The sequence below is a fragment of the Cricetulus griseus genome (assembly GCF_003668045.3).
Source record: "Cricetulus griseus strain 17A/GY chromosome 1 unlocalized genomic scaffold, alternate assembly CriGri-PICRH-1.0 chr1_0, whole genome shotgun sequence".
Lineage (NCBI taxonomy): Eukaryota > Metazoa > Chordata > Mammalia > Rodentia > Cricetidae > Cricetulus > Cricetulus griseus.
This window is the reverse complement of record NW_023276806.1, coordinates 40639839-40664460: the sequence shown is the minus strand read 5'-3', so window position 1 is coordinate 40664460 and position 24622 is coordinate 40639839. Positions and strand designations below refer to the sequence as shown.

Here is a 24622-nt window from a genome sequence, read left to right as displayed (position 1 = left end):
TTGTATTATTAGTAGCTATATTAGGATTATCCTGGAATTCATGGGTAGGGCCATCAAATGTTTTGATTCTTGGTGTAACTGAGCATGATTATCGATTGGGTGGGTTAGAGATTATCAGACTAGTATTCCTGTTAAAATCACCCTACAGTGCTTGTTCTAGAACAGAAGTAGGCATGGTAGTCCTTACTTATCCCTCCCTCACTGTTCACTAATGATCTTCACCTGGGTCACATTTAAGGGCAAACATAAGCACACATCCTATTTAAACATTAAAAAACAAATTACATCAACTCAAGACTCAATTGGGAAATTACCAATTCGGAGTCAGGTAGAAATATAAGGGTATTTAATAGGGAAAAGCCTTACTTACAGAGCAACCTAGCCAGCACGCATGACAGCGGTCTGTACACAAGCCCAATAGTAGGCGTGGCTACAGCTTCCCCTACAATTCCCCTTTTAGTCTAAAAGAGGATTAAAACTTAACAGTGTAAAGTATAACTATCTATTTTAACTAAACCCTAAAGTCATCTGAAAGAGGTATCAAAGCCTGAACACCTCCTTCCAATCCCAACCATAAACAATAGGAAGATATCCCTAGCTAGGTATATACACTATCCTAAGTGACAACAATGGGGGTAAGGGCCGTAGCAAAAATAAGGATATTTAATAGGAAAAAGCCTTACTTACAGAGCAACCTAGCCAGCCGGCATGACAGCGGTCTGTACACAAGCCCAAAAGTAAAACCAAAAGAGAAAACACAGTCACCCTACGTCACCCTGACCATGCCCTCGAAAGCATGGTCAGGCACACCTGTAGCCAGCCCCTAAGTAGGCGTGGCTACAGCTTCCCCTACACAAGGTCCTAATATTTGTTCTATTCATAACCACAGCCCAGGTGTGACAACCTAACACTTGAAATCTCTTCAGCCAAATTGGTAATTTCAAATTTCAAGTCTTCTACAGACCCTGTAGCAAAGCCCTGTGACCTCAGTTGCTTGGTTGTTCCAGGTTCTGTTGGGCAGACCACGAGTTCTTAACTCCAATGAGCTACATAGTGAGTTTAAAGGCAGCCAAGACAAATTAAATACAAATTTAATTCAATGATGCACTGTATTAAAATGTAAAACAGAAAAAAGCCTGGGCACTGGGCAGTCTATGGCTGACAGTGGAACCAAGATGTATCCCTAGTGCATGAACGGACTTTGGGAGCCCATTTCCCATAGAGGGTTACTATGGGAACCTACGTCCTGCTCCAAATGACTTGACAGATTTTTATGATCCCTCATGGAAGGCCTCATCCTCCCTGGGCAGTGGGTGGGGGATGGAGGGTCTGTGGAGGGCATGGGAGGATGAGAGGGACAAGAAACTGGGATTGATATGTAAAATAAAATTGTTTCTAATTTAAATAAAATTTATAAAAAGAAAAAAAGACTGGGGCATATAGCTCAGTGGCAGAGCACTTTGTTCTTACTAAACCATAGCCTTCCCCACACAGAGAGAAAGATAAAAGAATGGAGAGATTGATATGATAATTAACCTTGATTCATGCATGTATCAAAATATATCCTACCCTGTAAATGTAGACACATTATTTCTCAATTAAATCTAAAAATTTTTTAAATTGAATGCACTCTTGTCATTTTCTCACACTGCTTTAGTACTTTCTCATTTTCTTTTTAATGAAAATCTGAACTCCTAGATTTGACACTGTTAGCCTTCTGGACTCATTTCCTGACTTTCTTTTCTAAATTCAGCTGCAGGCTCAACCTCCAAGACTTCAGTCTGTCTCATGTGAGCTATTTTCATGTCCTCCAGTTTCTTCTTTGGGCTGTTCCTCCTTCTACTTGAAGATTCCTCAAGTGTCAGACCTTTTCTAAGACTGGGAGAGCTGTCTCTCTGACTTCTGCACTGAACTCCTCATTTCTTTTATAGAAACTTGATTTTGAGCACATCCTCTATTCCCCCTAGCCTTAAATCCTTGAATGAGTGACTTAACCTTTCTGTGTTCTATCTGCCTCCCAGTTAGGTCCCAACTACAAGGGGTTATTTGCATTATTGGATAGTGTGCATGCAAAGCAGTTAGATCCATAATTCACCCTCAGTACATTAAAAATGATTTTTATGATTAACTAGTTACTAAGTCAAGCACTGAACTAAGCACAGGGGTAAAAGGAAAGGGTGCTTCTAACCTTCTAAGCTAATAGAAACAACAAGATACGGGATCATAGTATAAAAGAATAACTCATAATGATTGAGAACAAAATTCAGGATAGGAAAATAAGGACAGGATGATCCTCTGTCCCCAATAGCTAGGACTTGGCTGGGCATATGATGTGAGAGGCAAGGACAAAAGTGTCTTTTGTCCCCTTTGGTAATCTGTTCTAAATTACTCTAGAGATTTTTAATGTTTGAAATGGAAGCTGGTGAGTAGAAAGAAAACCACTCTCCCCACCTTCCATCCTGAAGCAGAAGGGAATAGGAAACCAGATCCAGGTCTGGGGAAGGAAATATGATGTCATGAGAGAGGGGAAAGGACGTCCTGTTGAGACTCTACATAATAACTAAAAAATTCCATTACCTTTGTTTTCTTATTGCTGTGACCTAAGATCTGACAAAGGCCACCTAAAGAAAGAAGGCAGGGCTTATTTGGGCTCAGAGTTTGAGGGTGCATGTCTCATAGCAGGAAACTCATGGTATCTGGAGCATGAGGTTGCTTGTGTTGTATCTACAGTCAGGCAACTGAGAGCTAGGAATGCTGGTGTTCGTCTGGCTTTTCCCTTCCACTCATTTGGGGACCTCAGCCCATGGAGTGGTGCCATCCATCATGCTAGCCTGTCAAGTTGACAGCCAATATTCACCATCACCATTGTAGTTAATTCAAAGATCATATAAAGAGCTATAGAAATGGTTCTGTGGGTAAAATGCATGCCACACAAGCAAAAGTCTAGCACTGAGCAGAAACAAGCAGATCCTTAGAGTTAATTGAACAGACCTACTATTCCACCAGTGAGAGACAATATTTCAATATATGGAGAATGATCAAGAAAGCCACCTGATATTGACCATTGGCCCCCACATGTATATATGCCTGCAAGCACATGTACACACCCATACAGAGAGAGAGAGAGAGAGAAACAAGCATCTACATATACTAGAAACGTGTATATACACCAAAAATACAGTATAAATAGAATACCACATTTCTAACAATTATCTTTTCTTTCTTTAACACAACAAGCTCTTAAATATGTAACTGTAAGAGAAACCTTAAGGGTAGGTTAGAGACACTTGAAATATATATTTATTAGCTTTGTCTTTAATATTCAACTTAAATTTTTATAGAAATCGTTAACAGCTTTTTTTGGGGGGGATGTTACTTTCTTTGCTTGCCTGTAAGCCAAGACAAAATAAATACCTCAGATTTCCCTAACACTCTACTGTGCTTTTCTTTGTAGGATTTAAAATTTTCAAATTGGCCATCTTCATGCCAGTTTAATTCCCTCCTTCCTAGTGAGATACTTCTGAATCTTGGAGATGACTCAGTTATGTAACCACAGCAATCAAATATATTTTGTTTGCTGGTAACCCCCCAAAGTCACAACTTGTTTTCTTTTACTGTAAGGAGCAGAAGCAAGAGAGCAGACTGTATTTATGCAACATTTACCTTGCTTTTTATTTGGTGCATGTAAAATAAATAGAAATAAATAAGAGGAGCATAAGTGATATTGATTTCAGAGATGACAATGGCATTTTAAAAGTGTTTTTGTTGTTCCATCTGATGGATGGAAGGCCATGTGTGCAATGCATTTATTTGGGGTCACACAAGAGAGAAATGTTCTCCATGTGAAATCAGCCATTGCTGCACTTCAGGGATAAGGTGACGGAGGCAATGATGAAGGGACTGTTGTTTGCAGCCAGGCCATCAATCACCTATTGTGCCAGGGTCAGCTGAGTTACTGAGCATATTCTAATCGAAACTGCATGTATCAGCTGGTCCTGAACACTGAGGTGCTTGTTACTTACTTCACATTTGAGAATCTCTAATGTTACCCATTCAAGGATGTTAACGGCAGTATTAATCCTGTATTTGGAATGATGTAATCCTTGTTAGATGTTCATTGAAGCTATTAAAGAATAAAGAAAGCCAACACTAACACCTTGTTTCTCAAATATTATAAATATAAATATTATATTTAATTATATAAATATTTGCCCACCCGTGCCTGTAAATTGGGCAATTAAAAATTACATGTATTTATTGATTTTATATGTCTGCACAAACTCTTGTGCCATGGACTACAAGTGGAGGTTCTCACCTTCTGTCATGTGGGTTCCAGGGATCAAATTCAGGCTAACAGGCTTGATGGCAAATGCCTTTACTACTGAGACATCTTGTGTGCCCATTATATAATTAAATTTATTATTTCTCCTATATAATTTTAGTATTACTATGTCATTTTAACCCTGTATTCTAGCCTCCAAGTAAATAAAATTTTCTTGTGCCCATGAATATAACAAAAACCCTACTTATGTGGTAACTGCTCAATCCTACAAACAGCATTGCCATTTTCACCCATCAATGATACAGCAAAGTTCAGAGAAGGTTAATAATTTGTCTAAGGTTAAAGAGCTAATCGGTGGTAGATTAGCTTTTCCTAGATTATTAAACTCATAAAATATGAAATAGTTCATTAACTTTAATGAAAGTAAAAGTTTTAAGAGCTATTAAGATAATAGGAATATCAAAAAATAGACTGTGTAAGTTGGTTAGAGTATTCAAATAATTCCACAATATCATTTTAGCAGAGTATGTGTGTGCTATTTGAAAAATTCACATATTAACATTATACAGGATACATAGGACTGTTGTCTGACAAAGCAAATGTGATATGAAGAGTGGCTTCAGATTTAGTAAGTAGCTAGTGCCAGTGAAGCAATAAATACAAAACATACAGTAACAGTAAGTGATGAATGGATGCAATCTACGAGAATTCACAGCTCATTGTTTTCCCTGAAATTATGATGTTTTTACAGGTCAGCACTGTCTAATAGAAATGTAAAATGAGGGGTTGAGGAGATATTTCAGTTGATACTTGAGTGCCTGTTGCACATTTTATCAGGACCAGAGTTCCAGTTCCAGCACCTGGGCAAAAAAGTCCACCCATCTGTAATTCCAGTGCTGGCATGTGGAGGTTGGAGGTTGCCTGAGGCTGACTAGCCAGCCAGCCTAGCCTAATAGATGAGTTCCAAGTTTGGCTGTGTCTCAAAAGCTATGGCAGAGAGATATTGAAGAAAACACCTGAGGTACTTTCCCATGCATGCATACACTAAGTAAACATATAAACACACACACACACACACACACACACACACACACACACACACACATACACACACACACACACACACACACACTAAACATAAAGTGAGCCATGACTTTTAAATTTTCTGATAGTCTCATTCAAAGAAGCAAAATTGTGATATTTTGAAAACATTTGTCAGTATATCAAAAATATCATTCAGCATGTATCAATAAAATTTAATTAGATGTTTCTTTTATGCCTTTCTTTAGTTTTCTAAATCCAGCATATATTTGACATCTTAATTCAGATACTGAGTCTTCATGTGAAATATTTGATCCACATTTAGATTTCATAGAATCTAGAGTGTAAAATGTAAGTTTGCATACCAAATTAGTTCCAAACACACTTAAAAATTGCCTGATAACCCAATCAAGCAAAAGCTTTGAGATCAGTTTAATCCAATTAGACTTAATTTAATTAAAATCAAATAGAAGAAAAGATTTGGTTCCGTAGTTACATCAGCCACAGTTGAAGGATTCATGAGCAGAAACTTCTACAGATTCAATATTTGATTCAGTACCTCAATGAAGGGTATGTCTTGAAAGAGATTTCAGTGCCAATCAGAAAAAGAAGTTTGTGCTAAGTGCATGGGTAAGTCAGGTCTTGTCTGCCCAGAGAACAAGAATTTTTAAGTCTCAAATCTAATTTGGTCATGTCTGAAACAAAAACTGGAGAATCTGAGGATTTTACCTAAACCAGTAGGAGAGTGAATGTAGAGCAAAATTAGTATATGGGAGAGAGGGAACTGCTCTCTTAGGGTAAGGAGTGGGGGTACACTTGCTTCTGCATAAGTTAAACTGTATCCCAGAAGGAAGTTGTCCTTGGATAAGAGAAAATAAAGGGACTTATACTTTACTCCTGGTTTGAATTGGTAGAACACCTATCTTACTATGTCCCCGATACAGGAAGGGAGGTAACTGATGAGCTACTTGCCATGAGAACCAGAGGTAGCAAGGCTGCAGATGGGTGATGGGAGACACTCATTAGTTTTTCCAGCATAGTCTGGATTACATGTGTTCCTTCTGTCATTCAAAAGCAGGATCATGGCTTCACAGAGTCTTTCTCTCTTTCCACAACCAGGGAGCATTTTCTATCTATAAGGACTTGTGTGATTAGAAAAGGTGATCATAGGAAATAGCACAGCGACAGATGATAGGCTGCTCAGATTAGGAAGCTGGGCTAGAAGAAGATGTGGTGAAGATGGAAAGATGTTCATTGTTTGTGAGTTTAGATGAACCAAGTGAATCCTAGTGCATGAGGTATGACTCTCTAGCTCCGGGTTCCATCTTGGGAAATAGGAGTTTTGGTTTCTATAGCTTCCTTCTGGTGAAGAAGAAAAGAAAAGAAAAAAGAGATTACACACTGGAGGGCAGAATAAAAAGAGACTTTGTTTCTGAGTCCTCCTAATATCTTTACTTTCAATATGGCAAAAAATTCCTGATGTGGGACTCTTTTTTTTTTTTTTGGTATAACCATGAACATATTTATATTTATAGTTTTTATTTAAATTAGAAACAATCTTATTTTACATATCAATTCCAGTTCCCTCTCCCTCCCAGCCTCCCAAGTCCCCCGATGACCTCCCCCTGCCCTACTCCCAGTCCACTCCCCAGGGAGAGTGAGGCCTTCCATGGGAAAGTCTATGAGCCCTTTTCTGATGGAACCAGTGTTTATTCCTAATGCATGAATGGACTTGGGGGGGTCCATTCCCCCATGGGGGCATATCCTATCAGCCTAAATACACAGGGAGGGCCTAGGCTCTGCCCCAAATTATATGAGTCATTTTCTGAGTTCCCACATTTTAACATATCACTGTTTCTTGCATCATTATCCTCACTTCCATCATAGCCCTGAGGGGCTGGATCCTGAAATACAAACCTGCCTTGTAATACCCTTGGTTTTCCACCATGGCAATATTACCATACTATTCGTTCTGCAGATATTCTTAGATGCTCTTACATTACTATTTGGGCAAATTTATAAATGCAGATAATAATAATATGAAGTAAAGTTTTAACAATAATAAGGAATTTGAATGGGTTTCAGTGTCTGCTAGGAAGTTAAGGAAGACTCAGCTGACCAGAGACAGAATAATATGAGCAGTAATGTTAGGAGGATATGAAATAAATCCCGGTATTTTATTATTGTTTTAACTAATGCTCTCAAAACTTAAGACATGCAAAGATGTTCCAAACCTGACCTGATTGCCAAGTATGGGCCAATGATTTGGGCTGATAGCTTGCCATCTAGAAGAGCCACATTGCTCCTCAGTTTGGTAAGTGAGTAGGTGCATTAACAAGGTACTTACATTTGTAATCTTGCTGCACAATTTTGGTATAACTTAAAAAATTAGGAGCCTGAAATTGTAAAATGAAAATGTGGTTTTTTTTTTTTAACAGTTTGCATAACCCAGTGAGGAAAAGACTCCTCAGTTGTCTCTTTTCTGTAGCAGTATGCATAATTTTATAGAGAAGGAGGAAGGAAATACCAACAGATACTCATGCTATGATGCTTAAATGATGAGATGTGTTCCATGATAAAAGGATTTGAACACTTGGTGTCCAGCTACTGGTCCTATTTTAGGGGTCTAGGAGATATGGCCTTATTGGAAAATGTGTCTCTGGAGGCAGGCTATCAGAGATGAAAGAATCTTGTCATTTCTAGTGTTCTCTTTTTTCTGTGTGCTTGTGATTCAAGATGTGAGCTCTGGACATTGAGTTCCTGGTTCATGGCTGCCACATTTCTCCATCATAATAGGCTCCTATCCCTCTGCAACTGTAAGCCAAATAATCTGCCCTTCTATAAATTACTTTGGCTGTGGTGTTTTATTACAATAATAGAAAAGTAACTAATATGTAAGATAATTTGACTGAGTCAAACTATCAGAACTGTGTGAAATGTCTTCCTGAGAGGCAAGTTTTTCCTCTGGCTAGAGCTGTGACTTTAGCTTTTTGTTTTGTGTAGGATGTGATTCCTGACAAGTTTTAAAAATTCACTAGAGTTAATTTTTTCAATATTCTGATGACCAAAAGGAAGGATACAAGTATATCTCTAGATTATCTAAGCTACCATGAGGCAGCCAGTCCATTGTTACATGCTCACTAATGATCTTAGTTTGAGTGCTGCATTTTTTGGGAAATGACTTGAAGTTGTCACAAAGCTTTGAAATGTCCAGGTTTCTGTGGAATCTGGAGACAGAGTTGTCCCTACCTTGGTGGAGGAAATAGAGGCTATTTCGTCAATTGCACAGGAGAATTCATGGGAAGAGAGTAAATGATAATCATTTGCAAGAGAACAAGCACAGTGTGACTTGAGGGCCTAAAAGGAAGAGACAAAAGAATGAAGCAGTATGATGACAAAGTGAAACGATCATGAAGACAGAGGAGCTGCCTTTGTACTTGGCCATATGCTATCTAAAGCATAAGGATCACCATTCAGCAGGCAGTATTCCAGAATCATGGTCCTGATTGTATATTTCCTGTTCTTGCTCCAACTTAACCCCTACATACTTAGGATTTACTACAGACTAAATACTGTGCTATGTACTTTGGCTATGATATTGCATTTAATCCTTATCACACTTTGGGGCAATATCTTAATTTTCATTAATATCTTGTGTTTGTTAAAAAGACATGTCTTGTTAAATTTCTATCTGTGTGATAAGACATCATAATCAAGGAAACTTATAGAAAAAAGAGTTTATTGGTGACTTACATTTCCATATGTTTGTTTAGAGTCCATGACTGTCATGGCTGGAAGCTAAGAGTTTACATAGTGATCCATCCACAAAGCATAAGGCAGAGAGAGTAACTGGGAATGGATATGAGCTTGTGAAACCTCAGTCACTCACCCCCAATGACACACTTCCTCCACACACCTCCTAATATTTCCCCAACAGTTCCACTAAATGGGTACCAAACATTCAAATATATGAGCCTATAGGGACTATTATTGTTCAAACCACCATGACTTGCCTTATGCAAGTGTCAGAGTTGAGACTCCAACATATTTTTTTTCTGATTCCAGTGTGGACATTTTAATCACTATGGCACACTTACTTCATCCCACAGATCATTGTTAACAATCTTATTATCAATTAATTCATACATTAAAGAAAGAGTGCCTGAGTATGATTTCTATTGAACATAGGAAATATCACAAACACAGTAATGTGGAACAAAACAAGTAGTATATATCATAGAATTTTATCTGCCAGAAGTCAAATATGGGTCTCACTGGGTTAAAGGGAACTTGTCCTCTGGTGTCCAGCCTTGAGGACATTCTAGTGGCAAATCAATCCCTCACCTTCCCTGGATTTATGAGATTATATATGTGTTCCTTCCATCTATGGCTTTAGTCTTCCTTTCCAGCTACAATGAGAGAACATCATATCTTTTCAAAAACTCATGTGATTGGGAACCATATTTACAATAAACAGCAAGGAACTGAAGATTCACAGATGTCCTTTTGGGGCTCATATTCTTCTTGTCACAAGTGACTACCCCAGTATAGACTTTGCTCCTAGAAAACAAGACAGTAAAAGGAGGAAGACAGCAAATATATATTCAAGATAATTTCAAGTAGTGATGTGCTTTCATGTACTGAGTTCAAAATTCCACCTTTCCCCAACTATGCCTTTCATGCTTCCTTCATGCAGTAAGTTTTGAATGCCTACTGTGCAAAAAACTTTTATGCATTTCAAATTATAGCAGTGACTGGACATATGCTTCATTCTAATAGAATATTATAATTGAAGAAGCATGGCAGTATATACATTATTCTACAAAGGGAAAAATGTCCCAAATACTCTGCACTCTTCCTCCTAGCTAACCCTCACTCAATCTTCTCTTTATTAAGTCTAGTTTTAGTAAGAGCTCCCTGAAAGTCAGGTGAAGTGCCAAGCATGGAGTTTACAGTGAAGGACTAAGCTTCATTTCTATGTCTCCCTTATTGTGAGGGAAACAAATAAAACAAATAAGAGCCAGCCACCATATCAAAAGTTCTGAGAAGATGAGCCTGGTTCTATGAGAACACATGGATGGATTACCTGGGTTATCTCCTATATATTGGCTAGCTCCCCCAACAGTTTCAGATTCTGTTGTCTTGGACACTCATGCTCATCTTTCAGGATCAAACTTGGATGTCTCCTCCTTGGAGAAATTTAATGCAGCCTTAGGCACATAGTAGGTACTTAGTAACTTAAATATATTGACTATAACAGGACTCTTTTATAAGCAGCATATTTGACTAAATGATTGGTGTTTACTATAACAAATGAGAAAATCCACATTACAGAATAATAGGGCATTACTGGTTCAGTAAAAGTGAACCAGTTAGCAACCCTGTGTCTATGTATTAGTTAGTTATATTTAAATAAGTAAAGAGAAACATGAAAGAATGTATAGTGGGATATTAACAGGAATCAAATGATTGGCTTTGGCCTTCTGCATCTTCTTGAATGGAATGGGTGAATAAGGATGGATAATACAGCTAAATGAGTCAGCTGTAAACAAGTTAGCATCCACAGACACATGAGGATGGAGGGAACACCATCCTGCTCAAATCATACTTATCTTCTGTTTGTGTTTAATTTAGCTACATTTTGACATCTGGTTAACCTAGATTATTTCATAAGTGAATTAGAAACCACTAAAGCATAAATAATCAATTTCTGTCCTATATTTCTTCCTTGGTAGAACATTATGTTATGATTCCCCTTCTGCAGATTAGCTATAATAGACTTTCTGGAAGCATAACACAAATAGACTATTTAAAAGTTTCTTGTCATAAAACACTAAAGAGTTTCCAAGTACAAATGAAACATTTTTTAATTTGTCTCTTGTTATATTCAAGGCGAATTTACTTCAACAGCATGTCTACTTTATAAAGCATTGCTATGATCAACCTTAATGTTATATGTATTGCTTGTACAATTCTTGTAACTTTTGTAATTCTCATAGGTCTGCAATCCCGTGAACCTCTCACATTCCATTCTGGGTTTGGACATTAGCCTTAGATTTAATAGAAGGGAAATCAAGTGTGAATTTCTTCTAATAGAGGCCCATTTTCATTAGTTTACATACTGGCCATACTATTTGGGGCTCCCTGTAAGCTTCCTTGAGTTAGTAGGGTAATTCAAGAAATGAGTCATCATTGAATTTAAGCAGCTACAGTCCAAGCCAATAATTTGTCTGAATCACCAGAGTTGACTAAGAGTAAAGTTGTATCCGAGATGGCCCTGGGAAAACAATGGCAAACATTTACCAAAACCATAGAGATTCTGTGAGAACTTTGCCCTTCTTTGTATTCTCCATCCCTAATGATGGAGCAGGCCATTTTGTTACTCTTAGAATGCTATGGTGGCATCTTTCTTTCATGTTTACTTCCAGTTCTCTTGCATTTTCCAAAGCTCTATTTAAGTCTTTTAGTCACTGCCTGCACCTTTAAAATAAGTCAGTGAAGTAAAAGGAATGCAAGTAAGAGCAGCTGAAGCCCTATGATCAGGAAGTACCTGAAGTTCTCTGTTTATAGTCTCATTTCTGCTTTGCCAATGTTTCCACCACTAAAATAAAGTTGGGTGATCTACAATAAACTTTATCTTGATCAGTTTTTTTCATTTATATAATATAGGTAATCACAGTACCCAATTTCTAGAATTACTTTAAAGACTTAATGAGATAGAGTCTTAAAAACATTGCCATGGAAGGAACCACTTACTAAATCACAGATCTAAAAATATTAGAATGATTCCTATCATTTAATTAACTCATGTTTATTCTAATAAGGGTAGGTTATCTTTTGAGTTGTCCAGATGTGAAGAAATGAAAAAGTGGAGAATTATCAACTGTCCTTGAGACTTTGTTAAAGAAAATTCCACAAGCAGTCCAAATTCAGAAGAGGGATTACTGTATTGACAACATTACTGCAAAGATTCACTGGCCAGATGCCATTGTTATTCCTATGGGCAGAGTTCTTTCATATTCTGTCTCACAAGGGCAACGGCATCCTTTCATCTTTCTCATCTCTCCCTGTGAATCCTTGTTCCCTATAACTGAAATACTAAGGCTTAAAATCTACAGACCAATGTTGGTTCCCCAGCTTTGCAACTGGGGTCTCTGTGCCTTCACTAGGTCAGGTCAGCTGTTTCTGTAGGTTTCTCCGGGAAGTCAGTCTTGACTCCTTTTCTCATCCCTCCTCCATCTCTACAACTGGATTCCAGGAGTGTGGCTCAGTGCTTAGCTGTGGGTGCCTGTTTCTGCTGAATGTGGGTGACAGTTAGGAGGTCTGGGCAGTTATGGGACCTCTAACAGTGAAATCAGTATTTATCTCTAGTGCACAAACAGGAGCCCATTCCCTATGGAGGGATATTATTTCAGCCCAGATACACGGAAGAGGACCTAGGCCCTCCCCCAAATGATGTGACAGACTTTGGGGATCCCCCATGGAAGGCCTCATTATCCTTGGGGAGTGGGTGGTGATGCTGGTAGGTTCGGTGAGGGGACATGGGAGAATGGGAGAGAGAGGGAATAGGGGGATTGATATGTAAAATGATAGTTTCTAAATAAAAGTAAATAAATAAGTAAAAAATCTACAGACCTAGCTCCAAATGTCATTGGCCAAGTGAGAGAATCCCTCTCCTTTCTTTGTATATTCCATTGAGAATATTGAGCCCTGAGACAAATTTCAAAGGTCCATAACTTAGACTTGGAGAAGACTAGAATTGTTTGAACTGATTATGTATGCAAACATTTTCTGTCAGCTAACAGGCTGCAAATGTTGCCTTGAAAATAAAGCAAAAAAATTATTACTGTATTTCATAGAGTTCTGAAATGGTCATTATGGAATAAAAGCTTAGATACAGCTCTTTTAGTCTACTTTCATAAGCAAATTTATTTTCTATCTGACTCAAGGTAACAGTCAAGATTAAAGAATATAATAGATTATATCTGTCTATAAATATTTTTCTAAGTGTATTATGAGTACCAGTTATTTACTGACATTAACACCATAAATCTAGTTGTATTTTCAAACCTACCCTCTTTCATACTTTCCATATTGTTGACTAGAATACTGTCACTATCCAGTTGAAGTCAACAGGTTTGCTAATAGAATGATATGTGACTTAAGTCAGGAGAAATGAAGCCATAGAATAAGTGATAGAATAATTTGGAGAAGAACCAAATTATTCCTGAGCATGCTTGCTCACAACCTGGATATATTTCCTTCACCTCAACCAGTTGACACTGTGTGTTCTTTATTGACATTTAATCTTATGCTTTCAGATAATGACATAAGAGCCAGCCTTGGTTGTTCACACTATGAACTACCTTCTTCACAGTCACATCAGTTTGGTAGAAATCTCCATTTCATTTTTCTAGCTATTTTTAATTCTGATTTGATCAAAAACAGCACATACAAATGGAAACGCTAATACATCATCAGTTTACCCCTCGTAACAGTAATGTTGAGAGTGACCTAACATAAATTCAGGTGAAACAAAAGTGCATTAAAAATGTTTGTAGGGTGGAGGATAGGAGAGTGCTTGGAATAACTGTGTTCATGTCCTAGATGACTGATGCTGCTGCATAGGAACTGGTTCTTATCCAACTGAAGAGATGGCTTAGCCATTAAGAACAATCAGTGTGCTTGCAGAGAGCCTGAGTTGGTTCCGGGCACCACCATCCCACTGCTCACAATTGCCTATAACTCCAGTTCGATTGATCTGTTATATCTGGCCACTACCTGCAATCATGTGTACATACACACATTTTTTAAATGGTCATTAGTAAGAAATGGCCATGACAGATGCATAAGGTGAAATAATTCTCTCTCTTATATTCCATATTTAAGAAACCATCATGAGAAATTTTATTTCAGGTGTGGTGGCACGCATCTATAATCCCCGCATTCAAAGTCAGCTCTCCCTATGTAGGGAGTTGGAAGCCAGCCAGCAAATAATCAACTTTTTCAAGTTACAAGAATCATAAACTATAGGTGATGATTACAACCACATAGTCATATATAGTTGATAAATATATTTTTGTAATTTATACACAATGTATTTCATGTGTATCTCAAGAAAATACTTTTGTGAAAAGTCTTGTTTTATTTGCTATTTCAGATGTATATTACCAACACTATCAAAGCCAAAGGCACCAGACTTGCTAAACCCGTTCTGTGCTTGGGATTAATGTGTTTGGCCTTTCTTACTGGACTCAACAGAGTAGCAGAATATCGAAATCACTGGTCAGATGTGATAGCAGGCTTTCTAGTTGGAATCTCTATAGCAGTATTTCTGGTAAGTACAATTTTTAAATTAATTTTTATTTAAATTAAAAACCATCTTATTTTACATACCAACCCCAGTTCCCTCTCCCTCCCATCCTCCCATGCCCTCTGCCAACCCCCTGTCTTATCCCTTACCCACTCCTCAGGGAGAGTGAGGTCTCCCATGGGGAATAATCAAAGTCTGTCACATCATTTGGGGCAGGACCTAGGCCCTCCCCCATGTATCTAGACTGAGAGAGTATTCCTCCATAGGGAATGGGTTCCCAAAGCCCATTCGTGCCTGGTAAGTACAATTTTTAAAAAATATGTCTGTTTTTAATAAACTAAAATATTACCTCTGAGAAAATGCAAGGATGAATCATTATGATATATGTATATGTGATATGATATATATATATATATCATATATATATATATGCCTTCTATTACTTATTTCTTCTTTCTTACATTTATTCTTAAGATTAGGTTTGGGTAGAAATAACAAATAAGTTCTATACTTAAAATACTTTTATATAAAATGGAGCAGAGCTAAAAACAGTGCTTCTCAAATAGTATTTTACATTTACTTAGGGGGGTATGCATGTACCATGGCTTTTATGTGTAGGTACAAATGACAACTTGTAAGAGTTGGTTCTTTCCTTCCACCATGCGAGGGTGGAGGGTTAAAACTCAGGTCATAAAGTATTTTTATCCACTAAGCCATCTCACCTGTCCCTCCTCTATTAGTATTGCACACTGTGTTGTTTGTGTGTTTACGATTTTCCTCAGGATAGTTTGTCACTAGTGTATTAAAACGTCCTCAAGGGCCCAAGTACCTCATGCCTTCAATCTGGACACTGCGTGAGATGTGTGCCACAAATGTCCCCATAGCATAGGACATTAAGATGTGTCACTTCACCTTGGGGACTGAAATAGTCAGAGACTGTGATGGGGACACTACCATCCCTGGTCATGTGGTCATGTCTTCTACACAGTGAAGAAGGTGCAGCTCCTTTTAATGGAGTGCTACCTGTGTGCCTGCTAAAACATATATTTGCCATGTAGCTATAATTGTGTTCATTAGAAGATTTCAGCCTGAGTGGAAAATTATCTGTCCATTACTTGTGGGGATTTACAACATCTTACCCAGATGACCAAGGGCATAGTTTATAAATCAAAAGGCTTTTACAGAAATGCATTATAGTTTAAGGAACACTTTACTTCCATTTTTGATTCAGTTTGAGTTGTTTTCACTGTACTTGCTTCTTTCTTCCTCAGCCTCCTTTCTCTAATTAATATCAGTAGGCAAAAAACGTGTGTGAACTTTTCATTTATAGTTTGAGTGCAATTTATTTGCTTAGAATTGAAAATGATGTGCTTCCCCTACAATGTCCTGTAGGAAATTGATGGGCATGACCTCATGTCTACTCCACATTCTGAGCTTCATTTTCTTTTTTTTTTTTTCTTGTTTTTTCTTGTAATACCATTCACTGTGAGTCTCAAGGTCACTGGAAGACTCTGGATCGAAAGTTTTTTTAAAAAAAATCTGTGAATAGTTGAACAGTTAGTTCAGAAGTCCCTCCCTATGGTAGACTGAGTTTGCAAGTACAGTCAGGGAAGAAGAGATACTAAGGAGCCTAATGGGCTCCAGTCAGCATTTGCCTTTTATGGCCATATCCTGACAGCTCATAGCTTCTGATTGGCTACAGATTGAGCTGATCTGAATAGCTGAGATGCCCTTGCTCTGTTACAGGTGTACTCCTAGATAAGATACAGATTGTTTACTGTTGAGTCTTGCAGGCACTTTTGGCTAAATTTCATTACCCAAATACAGCAACAAATGGGCTAAGTTACCATTTAATACCCCCACCACCACACACCTACACTGTCTCTTTGAATTCTCTTGATGCCTCATGAAACTCAGGGCCAAGCATGGGTCAAAAACTTCTTAGCTTTCACTCATCATGTTAGCATCAAAAAGAAACAAAATAAAACAAAAATGTGATGGAAATTATGATGTTACTGCATTTGGCTCCCCTGGCACCTCATCAGACTCCTGCTGGTTTTCCTGTGGCCATGGCAATCTTCCTGCACTCTCAGAGAGCATCTTACTGCCTTACCCAGATCCTTTAAAACCAGAATCCTAGTGTCTTCTCAGAAACCTCCCAATCTGAGAACTCGATAAATGAAGATCTAGTCTGTGGATCACCCCTGAGCTCAAGCCCCTCTATTGTGCATACTCAATCCAAGAATGTATATTACACACATTACAAAATTGTCCTTCAAATATTATGGCACAAGAGAAAAATGACTCCATGAAAAGGTCACAGCAAAAATGGTGCCTCAACCATATAACTGAACATGAAATACGTTCTGATTAATGAACAATTGTGAGTGTGAGTACCTATAGGTAACCACTGATGAATCAAGGAAGATCATGTAAGTGTGGTCTGTCTCCAGTGTGAGTTAGAGTTTTGTTTGGGTGTTAGTCTATTCCCTTAAACTGCCCTTCTGTCTCTTCCATCTTAAAATAAAATACTGCCAAGTCCCTACTCTAATACAAGCACTGTGCCTGAATAAAAATCTGGAAAAAGAAGAGATAGATCAGATATTTACGCTCTACAATCTAGTAGGAAAACAGACATGGAACTTTATAGAGTATTAAACACAATTTACCAATAGGTACTGGAGATATTAACTTACTGGTGTGACATACCAGTCAGGAAGAAGTGATGTATTAACTTGGGAAAGTAATAAAAAGGATGGGTCCAGATTCTGGGTAAGGAATGAGAACAAAACATGGGACACAGAGATAATATGAAAGACTGTATAAAGACATTAAGCATAGAGCCCTTCCTATACTGCAGGCCCAGGACACAGCTTATGCATGAGAAAACCTAGCATTTTGGAATAGTACCAGTCTTCCATCATGAATGATAGCAGGGATGGAAAGGTTTTGTGTGCCAAGAGAATAACGTGGACTTTTGCTTAAAATGTAGGTGAGTTAGTACTTCCTTCATTCAGACCAGGAAAAATCGAATAGGTCTGTTTTAGTCTTCATGTACTCAATTTTTCCCATTGCGTGCTTTACTGAGCCTGTCTGTGCTCTAGCATCCCTGTTTAAATGAGGATAATCACAGCCTCCCCAAAGAGTCAAGTTTGAACTTACAGAAGGATAAATAAAATTGTACATGCTTAGTGAATGCCCAGAGAATGATAGAAGTCCATAAGTGATAGTTTGTTTCCACTCATTACCTTTTACCATATGAGACTGGTGCTTTAAAAATATGCTCTAGAATAAAATTGCAGGTGAAGATGGAGGAGACATGAAGAGCCAGGGAAATAAGACAAATAAACTGGACCACAGAGACAGAAAGGGAAGGGAGAGCCTTTGGAAGGGAAAGGAAAGAAATATAGCCTGAGGGAACACAAGATGATATGGATGAGGTACAGAAACAACTTGTGATGACTCCCAGAATTCTCATTTGGATAACCCAGTAAAGCATTCATTTTGTGCAGCCACTCCAACTCTGGCTTGCAAATGTCCTGCAATTATCTTGCAGGGTTTTCAAGATTCTAAAGTGATTCCAAAATAAAATTAACATCAGTCTACTCCAAGCCACTGTCCTGATTCAAAGACAACTCCCCTCATCACCCATTATCTATACCTAGCATTTACATCTGACTCATTCTCTAGTTCCTCACCCACAACCAGTGATTCATCTACTTCAAGTTCATTTCCGCTACCCAATTATTCCTCTGTGTCTTATATTAGTCCTTCTAACCAGAACTGCATGCTTCCAATCTCGTGTACAGCTATAGTTCAGACGTCCCTCACACCACCACCTTGTTGGTTTTGTCTATATTGTAGTAATTCATTGTCAGCAACAAGAAAAAACAAAAATTTCCTTGATGCCTCAACTCCATACACTTCCAGGGCCCACGACGATCTGATTGCTTACTTCCTAGTGAAAGGTATCCTCCCCTTTTCACTGTGTAAGTAAATCCAGCCCTTGGAATCATAATTGGCCTCCTTCCCTTATCAAAACCAACCCTGCCATTCTTACGAAAGTGTTCTCTGGGAATTCCTTTTCTGTGTATTTCAGTTGCAAGTTAGAAAGGAGGATATCCGAGTACTGCCTTGCCATGTGTGTGATCCTGGACATGCTACTCACATCTTTCTAACTCCCCCAAATAGAGTGAAACCTTCCCCCAAGCCACACTCAAGAAATCTTCTCTCCTAAGTCTTATTTTTGTGTGTTTCTCCCTAACACATTACAACCCCTAGATACTACATCTAATGTTTTTGTTTTATCACACATCTTTTGCAACTAAGCCTTTGTGGAGAAATATTTTTTTTTATTTTGTACACTGCTTATCTTTTCAAGCATCTGAAATAGGTTCTTTCATATGGAAAACATTAATGAATTTAATTTACTACCCAGAGTTCTTTGAAAGACTCAATGAAATTCCATGTGTAATAAGCATAGCATTGTTGCAATGCTTATCATGCCTACCCCTTACACCTGTATTCCAATATTCTACATAGCAAAGATTTGGCTCAGACAAGACCCAGTTTTCTTAAACAGTAATCCTCATTATCTATTTCTCGTTTTCTTCTTTAATTTCTACTATGTATCAGTCTGTACTGTTAGCATTCTACAAGGAATTATATTGTATTCTGAATCTGTACCTCTCCCTGAACATTTTTCTCAAGGGTAAAGATTAGAATCAGTAAAAGTAAATACAAATACAAAAGTAAAATACAAATAAACTTGCTCTTAAAAACCTCTTCCAAACATGATACACAGAATTGTTAGGTAGAAATGTTCAGCTTTCTTGATCCCAATAATAGCTTGTCATGTTATTTTATGTAAGAGAAACAACCATTACAGCATTTTATTGAGATATATTGTCCTAACTTTGCATAATAAAAACTGAGACCGAGTTATTTTCAAGAGCTGGGTCATGATATTTGTTCATAAAGTTAGCATATGAAAAAAATAAATTAGGAGACAATATTGTTTGATTCCACAAAGTTCATAATGAAACAATTATGGGAAGAAAAAAAGTAAATAAATAAAAATGTATTAGTACAATGTAGAGAAACTAAAAATATGTGTGGTAGTAGTTTATTGATGTAATCTTTTTAGGAGAATACAGAGTTACACAAGTGAAAGCCATTGATACAAAACTACAGTGTTTGAAAGGAAATTATAGACATATACCATAAAATTTTAAACTTGACAATTTGTGACTGGGATATATGTTCATTCATTAGTGTGCTCATTTATGAATGATGTCACTTACCATGATAGTTGGGTATAGAGGCAGCAAACTACAGACAGGTTTCCTGACTAGTGCAGTGTTTTAGAAGAGACATGAATCGAAGTACTTCCTTATCCAGTGTGAAATTTTATACTGAGACAGATGCTCTGACATAATTCCGTGTGAGCATAGAGAAAACAAGAACACTGAAACACAGTGAGCTTGCCTAGCCAAGTGCTCAAGGGAGACTTCCATGGGAAAGCAAGGCAATAAAGCACTTGTTGCACCTATGTGAGGAGGTCAGATACCTGAATCCATGAAAATTCTGGGTGAGCAATGTTGGTGTCTGTATTCCCAGCACATGGAAGGCTGGGAGAAAATAAAACCTTTTGGACAAGCTGATTAGATAGACTAGTGGGCTTGGTGAGCTCTGAGTTGAAGTAAGGGATCCTGAATGAATATGTGGTGGAAGAGTGATTTCTGGAAGTGTAAGTGTTAGGCTATGGATGTGAAACTCTGTGTCATTACAGTTGTTACCTAAAGTTACCAATTCTATCCTTTGTGTGTTAGAACAATGTTCATTCATCAATGTGCAGCCTGCAAACCAAATTGGACCTTTTACCTGCCTTAGTAAGGGAAGCTTATCAGAATTTCAATGTGTCTCTTCTGTTGAGCAAATGGAATTGCTGCCTTCCCTTCAAAAGGATAGAGTTGAGTAGTTGTCATTGCTTCCATCAGTTGCTGGATGAAGGTTCTATGATGATAATTTAGGGAGTTATCAATCTGATTACAGAGGAAGACCAGTTCAGGCACCCTCTCCACTAATGCTTAGGGTCTTAGCTGGGGTCATCCTTGTGAATTCCTGGGAATTTACATAGTGCCATGTTTCTGGCTAACCCCACAATGGCTCCCTCTATAAAGATATCTCTTTCCTTGCTCTCCCTCTGTCCTTCCCCAATTTCAACCATTCCATTTCCTCGTGGTCTTCTCCCCTGTCCTTTCTCCCCTCCCGTCCTTTTCTGTTCTCCCTTCTCCCTCCACACATTCCTTATTTCCTTAGGAGATCTTGTCTATTTTCCCTTCCCAGGGGGATCCAGGTATGTCTCTCTTAGGGTTCTCCTTGTTACCCACAGACACTATTTCTTGCACATTCAACTTCTTTTAGTCTTTTGTGGGATCACTAAAGTGACAACTTCATAAGGTAAAAAGTGTACTGAATAACAACCTTCAAGACTTTACATCATTACTTTAAAGATCACCGTAAATGCAGAAAAAGTTGTGGTATTGTAGTATTGGGGTTTTATCTGTGGTTTTAACCAATAATTCTTCTAGGACATAGGAGAATTAAAAATGGTTATCACAGCTTGCAAAGCAATAATTTTGTGATATAAAGTATTATAGTATATGTTATTATTTCATACACATGTATATTTTATTGAATAATGAGTGAGTAAACAAGATTTAATTGGTATTTAGAATTACTTAAGAATAATATAGCTGGAGAGATGGCTTAGTTGTTATGAGCACTGGCTGCTCTTGCAGAGTACCTATGTTTTGCTCCCAGCCCCCATATGTTGGCTCACAACCATCTGCAAATTCTAAGTACCACATCATCTGAGCTCTTCTTCTGACCATCATATACAGGCATTACACGATGCACACACATATATCTGGGTAAAAACTCTTACACATAAAACAAAATAAATCTTTAAAAATTTTAGAAACAAAATAAACATTCATTAATATGCTTAACAAAAAGTCTCCCATTGATGAATTTATGAAAAAACACAATTTATTGATTAAGCATTTACTTTATGTAAAATGAATATTAGGTTGAAATGAACATTAAGTCTTATTTATTCTAGAATATAAAGCCCAAGAAAATATCATGTTATCAAGTGGTTAATATAATCACCATAGGAACTAATTTTCCTATGTTGCTTAAATCATTATTCCTTAAATATGACTCATCTTCATCAGAAACTTTTGGAATGCATTTAAAAGTTCTATTTTCTGTACCATATTCATCACCTAATAAATCAGATCATTTTTTAGGAATGTATATTTTTAACATTACAGGAACTTAATTTTCATGCATGGTTCAGTTCACATTCTTTCACCTCTAGGATATAATCAGTTAAAATGGGAGTCAATTTCCTTTATGTGAAGGGTCTTGTATTTCAGTAGTATCTCTGGTCAGCTATTGTTCAAATCTTACCTATATGTGAGACACAATAGACAACAAACTAGTATAATTAAACGGTATTATTATTTTAGAGCATGCCAAGTGTCAAGGATTAGTGTGAATGTAATACTCTTGAAGCATTGAGAAATAATGATCATGAAAATTAAGTTGTAGGTTAGCCACATTAGGGATAGGTTAGCTTGCTGTGAATTTTTATAAGGTTGTGCTGTTAATTTTGGATTGGATTGAGCATTGTCTATATATTAATGAACATTTTGGAATGTTAGAATTATCATTATTCATTCTGACACATATTTGTTGGTGAATTTTCTTGAACCTACCTGCACTACAATAACTATTCAAATTCATTCATGGTAAATCTGGGTGTGAAGTTTTATCCATATAACATTTAGGTAATTTTAAAACGTGGTTGCTTTGGGAGTATTATTAAGCTCCTGAAAAAGGTAATAGTTGTAGGATGCATGACTTACTTAACTGCAATTGTTTCCTGACATTTTAGGTTGTATGCGTGGTAAATAATTTCAAAGGAAGACAACCAGAGAATGGGCACATGCACAGGGACAATGTGGCCCGGATGCCGATGATCAACATTCCTCGAGTAGAAAGTCCTTTGGAAAAGGTAGCATCTGTGCAGGTGATTCATACTTTCCTAGAACAAATTCACCCGATATTTCTGCTTGTATATTCAGAGTGTACAGATAATTTTTCTGCTTAGATTCACCTCAGAATCTAAGGTATCATTTACAAGAGTTTATCACTGGGAAGATCTTAGAAAGTGCATAGCACATTTATAGTACCCATGGATATCCTTCATGCTGGAAGCTTGGTAACTATGCATAGAACCTATCCATCACTCTGCTAGAGTCTCTAAGAAATACTTTTCACTGGCCTCACACACAGGCAGAATACAAAGACACTTTTATTTGGAAATATATGCATTTTTCCATGAAGTATACTCCATTTCTTCCATGTTCTCTGTCCATGAGAAAGTGTTTCATAAGCTGTCATCACACAAATAGTGCCCAGGAGACATACACTGAATCTCAGTGCACAAAGATCAGGCAGCATGCAAACTCAAGCTGTGCTTCCTTGATGGCAGAGGTAGCGAGGATTAGGCTGCACTAGGTTTGTGCACAGATAATGTTTTAAATAGTAGGTCCAGGCCTTAGTGGGTGTCTCTGTGAGCAAGAAGTCAAGTACTTTGCAAAAATTGTTCTTGCAGCTTCTGTGAACCAGATAGGGGATGTTTCCTGGATGTTGCTGCTGTACTTTACAATTGCAATTGTAATTGTAATTGTAATTGTAATTAAATGATTACCCAAGGGCTAGCTCACAGCTTCTCTTCAGCCTTATGCCCACATATTTTAATATTTTTAGTATAATTAAAATATAATTACATCACTTCCCCTTTCTTTCCCTCCCTTCAGCTCTTTCAATGTACTCCTTCCTTGCCTTTTCTCAAATTCATGTGTCTTTATGCTTTGTTCTCATTTGTTCTTGTCCTCTACTGCTCTCTCTTGCCTACCCACCAACTGTTTGCCCCTTCCCATCAGCTTTCCACTCTGCATTATCACATGTAGAATAAAACTTCCCTTGGGATAACCGTAAGATACACCTGACTATAGCGAAAGCAAATGTTCCCTTTTTGAATAAATGTGTTGATGTGTAGGGTAGGGTTCATTGTTAGTTCACTTTAAGGCTTGTGAGGTCACTAGGGGTCAGTAGAACACTGTTATGCTTGTGTCACAGGATGGCAGAGGTGCCAACATGGTTTGTACTGTTTATGGAAAATGGTATTCTTGGTGAGGGATCTCATGCGTTCACATGTGATCAGATTAATCTTGGTATGGCTTATCCACTCCTCAGTCCTCCACTTCTACACATTTTAGGATTTCCATTTCCTCTCTCTCTCAATTTTAAAATTACTTTAGAAAAATTCACTGGGTCCAATTATTGCTTCCTATATGGGCATGGATATGGAATCATCCATGTGGCATGGCTAACTTGCTACTGGCCACCCTATAAAGAAAAGTGATTCTCCCTCTCTCAGCATCAATCGACTACCCAGTGCTCTTCAGGTACGGATGGTGCCTAAGGAGCTCTTCCCCATCCCGTGCTAGAAATTTCAACTGGCTTGACTTCTGCAGGTTAGCACAGCTGCCTGGAGTTCATGTATACGGCAGCCACATCATGTCTGGAAGATAGCATGTTATAGCACTTCTCTCATCCTTTGGCTCTTACATTCTTTCCACTCCATCTTCCACCATGTTCTCTGAGATGAATGCAGGAAAGAGTTGACGCAGGTGCCCTACCTATGGCTGAGCACCTACAGTTGCTCAGTCTCAGATAAAGAACAATAATGAGTCTCTGGATTAATTGATTTCCACTGCAGTAGGTAGCATATGTAACGAAGGTTGGGAGCAGCACAGGTCCACTACTATAGTCATAGATATTTAGAAGTCAGTTTGATAACATGACCACTTAAAAAAGCTTTAGTAGGTGCTCCCCTAGGTACAATG

The 24622-nt window shown here is 37.8% G+C and overlaps 1 protein-coding gene across 1 annotated transcript in view; it reads left to right on the top strand.

Annotated features, from left to right (window-relative positions):
- The window catches only part of Plppr5 (phospholipid phosphatase related 5), a 90292-nt gene extending 67474 nt beyond the window's left edge, over window positions 1–22818 (top strand). Inside the window, exons 4-5 of the mRNA XM_035451300.1 lie at window positions 14484–14660; window positions 22603–22818. Coding sequence (XP_035307191.1) covers window positions 14484–14660; window positions 22603–22818 — 393 coding nt within the window. The remainder of the gene's footprint in view (window positions 1–14483; window positions 14661–22602) is intronic.
- The last annotated feature ends 1804 nt before the right edge of the window (window positions 22819–24622 follow it).